General features: G+C 44.2%; 1 protein-coding gene and 1 long non-coding RNA gene across 2 annotated transcripts; one reads left to right on the top strand and one right to left on the bottom strand.

Moving 5' to 3' along the window:
• Positions 1–617: 617 nt before the first annotated feature.
• On the bottom strand, positions 618–2,138 carry LOC104963685 (rab GTPase-activating protein 1-like). The gene is made up of 3 exons (XM_010792304.1): positions 1,863–2,138; positions 1,178–1,391; positions 618–819 (listed from the first exon to the last, which is right to left on the bottom strand). The coding sequence occupies exons 1-3, from the start codon at positions 2,068–2,070 to the stop codon at positions 618–620; spliced, it is 624 nt and encodes a 207-aa protein (XP_010790606.1). The 5' UTR covers positions 2,071–2,138.
• Positions 2,139–5,573: 3,435 nt separating this feature from the next.
• Positions 5,574–9,739, top strand: LOC104963669 (uncharacterized). The gene is made up of 3 exons (XR_800341.1): positions 5,574–5,677; positions 8,139–8,174; positions 9,647–9,739. It is a non-coding gene; the product is annotated as an uncharacterized lncRNA (long non-coding RNA).
• The last annotated feature ends 6 nt before the right edge of the window (positions 9,740–9,745 follow it).

Genomic DNA, 9,745 nt, shown 5'->3' with positions numbered 1-9,745 from the left:
GGTTTTGGAGGTTGATGCCTCGGTGAACGTGCGTTGTTTGGCTTTCTTGTCCGCAGCAGCAGAAAGCATTTTCGAATGTTTGAATGAATCAAAGCGGGTCGCCAGCGTCGATTTTCTCTTATACTCCAACACACAGTTGCACGGGGTGCAGAATAGTTTCCCCCCACTTTTTGCCCGGTCTTTAGTAGAAATGTTCGTCGGTAAATGGATTACATTTTTTCATCTTGGTGTTTTCTCTATCGTGTGAGCTCCACACGTTCACTCTATACAGTGTTGTTTACATTCTGTGATGCGCGAGCTGGTGACGTCACTTCAAGACGAGTTAACTTTTTTTTTTCTCAACTTTGTGTGGAAAAATGCGGGGATTATGCGGCCTTTTGATAAATATGCGGCCTTTTAAAAATCTGCGCCATTTTGCTGATTATGCGGTAAATTCTGCGATCGCAGAATCGCGTTTTTCTGGAGGGTCTATGTAATGGAAGTGATGTAGGCCACTGTCGTCATTTTGTGCAAAAATGCATTCCGAAGTTTCGCTTAAGTTTTGTTGACTTTTGAAATTGTCAACCTATCCATTAAATGTGTCGTCAGTAATCATAGTTAAACTAAAATTACAAATATCAATTCATTAATGACCGAATACTCACCGCTTCATGGATTTGGCAGCGGAACACGTGGATCCTGAAGATCTCGGCGTTGAAGTGGCTCTCAGTGAAGGCAAAGCAGTCGCTCTCTGGTGTGCCATCATGGCCGCGCACACAGAACAGAATCTTGTATATCGGGTAGTTGGCGATCTCTGTACTGGTGTTGGGGTCCAGCAACCTGTTCGAAAATAAATAACAAATATATCTGTTTGATGCCTTAATAGAAGCTGTTGGTTTACTTAGGTGTCGTGATTCCTAAAATCCAGGATTCTATTTAAGTTTTGATTTCAAACCCCAGGATTTGTTCGCATTTCTTCAGATTTGTTTTCTCCAGAGACAAAGAGGAAACAACATTTGGAGAATTACCTATACCATTTTAAGCATTTTTTTGGTTTAGAATCAATATCATGACACCTCTGATAATGTGCACATGAGAACCAATTTAATACGCAATAAGATATGCATATTGTATGTACACATGTGTATGTTACAGCCCACTGTAGAACTGAATCCAATCATCTGTATGTTCTCCATACCTGACAGTGCCTTCAGACACGCCTGGCACAGACAGTGTGACGTCCAGGGGGAGTTGGCACTGCCCTCTGAGGATACTCATCATACGGAGGGCCTCCAACTCACTGCGGGGGGCGTTGACCGAGGCACAGCCCAGATATGTCAGCTGGCTGAACACAACGCTGTCTTCATCTGGGATGGGACTGCTAGGACTGCCCTCTGATGAGGATTCATCTGCTGCAGAGGGGCAAGGTGTAGGGAGGGGTGGAAAAAGGTGAAAGGATAGAAAGAAATCTGATTACTTTATGAATCCCATTAGGATTTCATGACAAACATCAATATTCTTTTCTGCTGAGAAAGGCATAGTTGCCTTGTGCAAAGTAGAAATCAGGTGAATTAGACAGTGAATGTGTAGAGGGGAGATAGGTGAGATAAACATTCATATTTATCACTGAAATTCAGGCAACAACTGAAAGAAGGAGACAATAAGATGACAGAAATGGCAAAAAAAACGTGTTTGATACAAATATAAAAAGAGGCAATGATAGAAGTTGACTGACTTCAAGTATTCTGCATGATTTAGAATTTGTGATATTCCTCTGAAAGGCTTAGAAACCCATCTATAAAGCTGAAGATAAGAGCCATTGTGTGAGCTCTTTGTCAGTCACAACAAGTAAGTAGGATAAGAAAAGTCCCATCATGCCTCACCTCGGTACGACCTCTCGTTCAACTCGCTCTCCTGTGCCGTCTGAACAGGAAGCACCATCTCCAGCTTGGGTGGCGGAGCACTCAGAGGGTCGGAGCCCGGCGCTACGGGTGACGCTGTCGTGGCAACAGAGCTGCGGTCGCCCTCTCCTCCGAGGGTCTCCATTCCTGCTTCTGACCTGAGTCCAGTGTCGGCTACCGAGGGGTCCATGAGGACATCCTCTAATTCTCTCTGGAGCTGCTGCTCACTCCCATTCCCCACAATCTGACACACACACACACACACACACACACACACACACACACACACACACACACACACACACACACACACACACACACACACACACACACACACACACACACACACACACACACACACACACACACACACCTTTGTTAGCCCGCTCACTTTGCAGCCTTGTCCATGCTCTTCATCCTCAAATTCCCAGAGTTCAACAGTTCAAACTCCCCTCCAAACTGTTTGCAGAAAAGGTCACTTACAATGCATGTGACAAACCCTGAAATCAGTACCACAATCCATCTCTTATGTTCACGCCCCGCGCTTCTATTTACATATTCGGATGACATGCCTAGCTGGTTTGTTTAATCACAGAAAATTGCCCTAGCAAACAATTACTGAGGTCTGCTTTGTTTCAGCATTTTATTATTAGCCGAGCAGCAACCGCCGTCATAAAGCTAATCAATTTGAGTTTGCCGTAGCGAGGGGAGTAAAAGTGCTATGTCAGGATGTGGTGAATAACTAAATGTCTTGTGTGTGATGATTTGAGTTTGTTACATTCCAATTTTGCAGATGTTTGCTTGCTAAGCAACAGCTTTTGCTAGTCAAATCAAGAGGGCAGTCGTGGTTTTGGGAGTTGCAGACACTCGTGTTCTTACTGATGGGTGAAGCCCATAACACCCACAGTACTTCATGTGCTTGAGGAGGGTCTGTGAAATAGGGTTGAAATTGAAAGATTTGTCATGTGTAAGGAAGACGCCACTAAGCTAGCATGAGAAAGCAACTTTTCAAGAAAGAGAGAAAGAAGAGGGAAGGAGGAACTGAAAAGGCTTTAAATGTTTGTGGCTGAGACCGAGAGAGTGAGTATTCTCTCTGCAGAGTGTGTCAGCGCCTCACACAGTCACACACTGTTGAGCTTAGTTGAACAAACGCTCACAGAATCAGGTCCAAATGATTTAAATGCAGAGCAACAGCCTTGGGCATGGACAAAAAAGACGACAGATAAAGCAGGAAAAAGAGAGAGGAAATGGCCATTTATACCACACATATATACATTTTTTAAACAAAGTTACCATCCTTTATTTGTCACGAAATATCCTGATACTCAGAGCTTCGTGTTTTACAAACGGTTGTTGGAGAAGCAATTGCTGGAGGCGGTAGAGCAGCTGAGTTGAAGCCTTGTGTGCATCCAATTTGAATACAGTAGTTTCTGGTTCAGTAGCGTTTCTGTGCGGAAAAACATCTGCAGGCAACCCAAGACTTCACGGTCATCAGTGTCCTCAAAATCAGGGAACGGAAGAGAGGAAATATTTCTCTCCCATGGGGCCGTGTGACATTAACTCGAGGCAGATTTTACATGCAGACACACACACACACACACACACACACACACACACACACACACACACACACACACACACACACACACACTTGTTTAGACAAACCCACAGACCCTCAGTGGACTGTAATTGGTCTGCGAGGTTAGGACAGGACAGAGAAATGTTTAAGGAGAAGAGAGCTTAAATGTGAAGGACACAAGACACATGTTGCTGTTTCTGAGGCTTTGCAGCTGGGAAAGGATTCAGGAAAAGAGAAGGTTGAATTCTTCGGTGAACCACGAGACCACCATGCCGTCCTTTGAAATTTCTGAATGACTTATCACAGCGGCTGGACTGGAGGATAGAGTTCACCAACCGAATGTTTTGATATGCGTGCAAGAAAAGGAAAACACAACCACATGTTAAAGAATGAAGCTTCACAGCTGTTGGATCTCTCTGAATGTCTTTCAATTATGAAAAAAAAAAGGGAATCTGCTCGGCGGGAAAATTCTTCATATTTCTTTATAACAGGTCCCCAGAAGGAGATCAATATAAACGCTTGCAGCTGCTAACAAATACTGCTCCTGTCTGTTGCAATAGAGAGGAGCCGTCCTGCAACTGGATGAAGATAAAACACACATCTCTGTGACACAAGAAAGGGAGGGAGGGAACTAAGCGGCTTGCTGAATTATGCAGTTTCAATTTCCCCATTTAGGGAGGATGGATCCATTTCTCACGCTAAAACCATTTAACCCTTAGGATGGGCAGCGTTGCCGTGGCAACACAAATTATGTCCCTTGATCAGAGGCACCTGTTTTCCTGCTCGCAACAAGCTCCCAGACACACGAGTACACACATGCAGACAGTGATTAGTAAATTAGACATACAATGCTCGGCCTCGGGCTTCACACACACACACACACACACACACACACACACACACACACACACACACACACACACACACACACACACACACGCACACAGATTTAGGAACTGAAACTTGTGGGTTTCTTTATTTGTAACGAGGCACTCAGATGAGCAGGTATGGCCGTGCCTCTGGATGTTTTTGTGTGCACGGATGTGTGTGTGATTGTATTGTCTCTCAGTCAGGGCAGGGTCCCTCTTGCACTGCAGCCTGTGGGAAGCTATATTTCATCAACCCTCCCTGGGGGGTTGTAACATATGTGTGTGTGTGTGTGTGTCACTATTACTATGTGGGCCTTCTAATTCCCCTCTCTTGCCGCTTCTTCCTTTCTTTAGTTAACCTCCTTTTTTCAAATGTGTCCTCTCACTTCTTCATTGTTTTCTGTTTTTATTTGGTTGCTTTATGTTTTCTGAACATCTTCATGACCCCCCCCCTCCCTCTTTATCCCTTTATCTCCCGTTCCCTCCTCTCTCTTGGCAACAGTCCCCCTATCCTTCTTCTCCCCTCCCCCATTCCTCCAACCCCCATCATCCAAATGGCCCTCCGGTCTAGGACACAAGATGGTCAGTGGTGTGTCTATTATGTGATGCATCCATGTACGGTAGATTATTTTTATAATGGCCAACGCAAAAAACCCCACAAGCCATTTTTCAAGGACTGTTGTTGCATTGAATTTGATTCGTCTTTATTCATAGGGATTTGTTATACGAAGAAGTTGTGTTTCTGCTTTAATGGGTTGGAAAGACCTTGCAGGGTTCTGTGTTGTTGTTTGTGTTCACAAGGTCTTTTGGGTTGTGCTTTGACAATGCAGAGCTACATATTGTATATAAGTGGTTTCATTTGCATTGTGGTCATGCATTATTGCCCTGAGAGATCACATAACCTCAGCCTAAGAAGCGTTTTATTTGTATACAATGCTTTTGTAACAATACATCCTGCTTACACAACAGTTCTGTGCAAGTAAATGCCCCTTACTCATTAATAATAGTCTCAGAAATGTTACTCAGATCTTCCTGCAGCTACAAGCAAGGCTGCTTAAAGAAAGTTTCTCCCAGAAAAACTGGATTATTTATTATTGTGGAAATGCCTCTGGCTCTCCTCTGAGAAGCTTCCTGGGGCTCATTTCTCCGCAGCCATCCAGCTGTAAACCTTCCCCTGTCTGTGTGCACCCAGAGGACCCTGCAGAGGGAGGTGTCACGCAGCCACAAGCATCCACAGAAAGTAGAGCTCTGTTCTTCCCTTTGGATGTTCAGACTCTCTTTCTTCCTTTCACTGTTGTCCAACACATACGAGCGGCTCTTTCTGACTGCTTCGCTTCACTGCTTCTCAGGTAGGGTTCTGCCTGTAGAGCTGCAGGGATCACTTTGGATTCCTTGACTCCTTGGCTCTACTTTCTTGCATGGGAGGTTATGGTGGTTAGTCCTTAGTCTGTGTGTTTGTGTGTGTACAGCTGGATGAGGGTAGAATTTGGATTTCTGCCTCTTTTTTTTTTCCAAAACACATTCCTTCTCAAATGGCTTTTCCTGGCGGTTATTTTCTATGGCATGAAACACAAGACAGCCACACCGATTGTCTCTCTTCCAGAGCTCCTGGTTTCTTTCATCAGAGGCTGAACGCGCCGGGAGAAAGAGAATGACAGCATAAGAGAGAGCAGTTGTAGTCCTTGGCTGGGTATCTCGTATCACATGCTCTGTGAGGAGTTTTCCACAGTGAAAAGGATCCTTTGAACTGTTTTTAAGTGGTGTTTATCAAGTTGTTTTTAGGAATGGAGTGTGTCCTCCGAGGAGAGTATTTGTAGTTCACGCCACACATATTTTCTACTGGGAAATATGTGTGCAATGTGTGCAATGTTATCCAGAGCTGGATCTGGGTTTCTACTTAACAGGTTCTTCATACCACTGAAGTAGAGATGGTGGAGTTTTTTTTATGTGGCAGAGTTGACTTTTCATATTAAATGGGATATCATCACTTCTTGTTGCATCTTCACGTATGCAAAGAGAGCCCCCTTTTTCTTTTCTTTCAAGTCATTATAAATGTAACAACGCTTTTTGCAGTGTTATGAAATAAAAAATACTAAACTCATCTCAACTGTTGTAACATAGAAGGTCCTGACAAAATCAAAGTTTCACCACAAGGTCAGACATTTTGTTTCCAAAGCTTCTGACACTAGTGAGCAAACTAGAGTGCTTTTCATCATGCCAACGTGTCTCCTCACTTCCCTTCCTCGTGTCTGGTGTCCTTGTGTCTTCTCTATGCAAGGACAGAGGACCCAGAGCTGCTAAATGATCAACACTTGGTTTCATAATGTCAGTCTTAAGTGACATTAATTACTTATAACGTTCTGTGTTGATGTTAAGCTACTTGATCAAAGGCCTCCAGCCTTCCTGTTAGATATACACTGGTTTCTCCTCTGTTTTAGAAGCCCCCCTTTCTCTTCATTTTGGTGTCAATGTGTGTTTTAGAGATTCGGAGAACATCCTTGAATGCTGAGGGGAATGCTTTCAGGGTCATAGAGGGATGTGAGGAAGCATAAGTTAGCATAATGGCAAGCGGTTAAGATATCCCACCTTTACCACCACCTGTTATCACATTAATTAATAACCATACTTTGCTCACATGATAACAACTAAACTATCACCATGACAACTGAATGACTACATAGCAACATGTTGGACCCTGAGTTGAGATAATTTTCTTGAAATGATTGAAGTTTAGCCACTTGTACTCCATCATCTTCTAAAAACATGTGTACCCTCAAACCAAGACCACACCACCTCAGTATGAGTTGCATTCAAAACATCTCTGTGGATTTAGATTTTCTCTCGACCACCGTAAATAGCGCTGATGGGAAGAAGGAATGTTGCCATGGAGACACAGTGCTGTGGCAGCCGGTAATTATTCTGGTTTAAGTGCCAGCAGAGACGCACACAAGCTGGCACAAAGTGGCAGATAGTGACACCTGGACACAAGCCCCACGGACGAGAAAAATAAACGATCACATGTTAGTCGTGATAAAGCTGGAAGATCTGATGACATCAAATTATGAGATGAAGGTCATGAAGGTTTTAGAAAGTCTCTGAATGTACAAAAAGTGAAGATCCAGAGGTTTAACAATACGCTTGTTGACAGCAGCTCAGGGACTGTGTGTGTGTGTGTGTGTGTGTGTGTGTGTGTGTGTGTGTGTGTGTGTGTGTGTGTGTGTGTGTGTGTGTGTGTGTGTGTGTGTGTGTCTGTCTGTCTGTCTGTCTGTCTGTCTGTCTGTCTGTCTGTCTGTCTGTCTGTCTGTCTGTCTGTCTGTCTGTCTGTCTGTCTGTCTGTCTGTCTGTCTGTCTGTCTGTCTGTCTGTCTGTCTGTCTGTACACGCGTGCGTTCATGATGTTGAACAGAAACGGAGAACACAGTCAATATCATGTGTTATATGATACAATTTAGAGATGATGTCACCTGGTTATTATCCTCTCAGTTACTTGGGCAGACTGGTCAATAAAGTGCACATGTGTGTGTGGGAAAGAATATTGAGGATGCAGTACATGGCTTAAGGTGTATGTGTGTGATTTTGAAAGCTTGCAGGCAGCCTGTTGTCCAATTTGTATTTGATATGGGTATTAAAAAACACAAACATACTCACGAGTCCCTGGCTGCTCTCCCACACACTTGCCCAGTGTACTTTCATGCATGTGCACACACATTTACACACACAACAGCCCCCCCCTCCCTCCTTCCAAGGATAATATTCAGCTTCCACCAAACATTAATCCTCCCCTTCTCATTTTTTATCTCCTCTCTTCCAGGCGAGGCCGAACTGACTAATCATCCCAGGTGTCAAGGTAAGGTTGCGTTCTCCACTGCAACATGAGCCGCGGTGTATATTCATTCTGGAGAGAAACAAATCAGTATTTCAACAGAAACAGGAATTCCTCTGTGTCCCTCTGAAAAAGTTAAAATTGGCTTTTTCTGCAGCTCCGTCTGATGAGCTGCAAAACTTCCTCACTGCTAGAATCCGAAGAGAGCAAAAAGCCCCACTCTCCCCGGTTGCATTAGCATGAGCAGAGAGACACAATGGGGTTTTTCACCACGGGCACTAAATACAGTGCTATCACACACACGTTTGGCTCATACACACGGCAGAAAAACATGAGATGAGGGAGCACATTGTCAAAACTGTTCACGCCATGTTCCCACAAGGGTTTCTTGCATGTCAAACTCCTCCCATCTCTATTCCTTATTTCTAAACTGCCAATTAAAGGTAAAAAATGCCACAAGGAAACAATAGATTGACACTTGTTTGTCACTGTCATCGAATTCCTTGCCAGATCTGCTGTAACTGCCTCTCAGCTGATTGAAATAGAAGGCCATGCAAATAAGAGCAGCTGGATAGATGCACTGTCAATCAATCTGCATGTCACCTTTTCTCTTTAATCATTCTTTTACTCTTGCTCTAATGTCTACCCCCTATCACATGCACACACTGAAACTACTGAGTTTTTATACGACAGAGTAGCAAAAAAGCTCATCCCTGCTGCCACTGCCTCCCCTCAACGTGTGCCACCGCAACACCACACAGCCCCATAAATCAGCCGTGATAACATCAGCTCACCGAGACCCAACTTAGGTTGTCAGACAGAGACGTGATGAGGTTGCTTATGCAGTGCGCAGAGACCAGACACAAGTGGTGGAGGCTCGGGTGTGAGGGCCACTGCAGCAGACTGAGCAGATCCCAGCCTGCACTGCAGTCTGACTCTGCTCTGTGCTGCCCCCTGCTGGCCAAGGCTGCACATAACAGAAGATATGGCATTATTATTAAACATAGAAGATAGAATCGGAGGATGAAACCCTCTTTATTGGTCACACATACATGCACACAACACACACAGTGAAATTTGACCTCTGCTTTTAACCCATCCTAGTACTAGGAGCAGTGGGCAGCTATTGTACTTAGATCTGTATCAGTTCATGTTAAAGAGTCATCTGATCCAAATAGCAGGGACAGGGTTTTACTGGCTGTAGATGCAAATTGAAGTTCCATGCAATAAAGCAGCTGCACCAAAATCAATTTTTCACAATTGGACGGATTCGAATCACAAAGTCATTTAGGATGTGCTGACGCAGTTAAAAGACACGGACTGTTTTGCTGCCTTTTTAATGTGGGGTTTAGACAAGATCCATCTGCTCAAAGCTGTTACTGTTTATCTCAAAATAAATGTTCTGGTGAGCTGGTAAAAAGTTTAGTTTTTTGGGTGTTCAAAGAAATAAAATTACACATTTTAACATGTCTGTCATATGTTTTCTGTCTCCCCAGCCGGTACCTGTCCGATGTCCTCTCCTCCCACAGTGTGATGCGTCATGGCTCCGGTGCTGAGTGGAGTGTGGTGGGGGCCGGAGGCGGGGGTCGTGGGGT

Source organism: Notothenia coriiceps, unplaced genomic scaffold (assembly GCF_000735185.1).
Source record: "Notothenia coriiceps isolate Sejong01 unplaced genomic scaffold, NC01 NC01_scaffold00036398, whole genome shotgun sequence".
NCBI classification, from domain to species: Eukaryota; Metazoa; Chordata; class Actinopteri; order Perciformes; family Nototheniidae; genus Notothenia; species Notothenia coriiceps.
The sequence above is the reverse complement of the archived record's forward strand: the minus strand, read 5'-3'. Positions and strand labels throughout refer to the sequence as shown.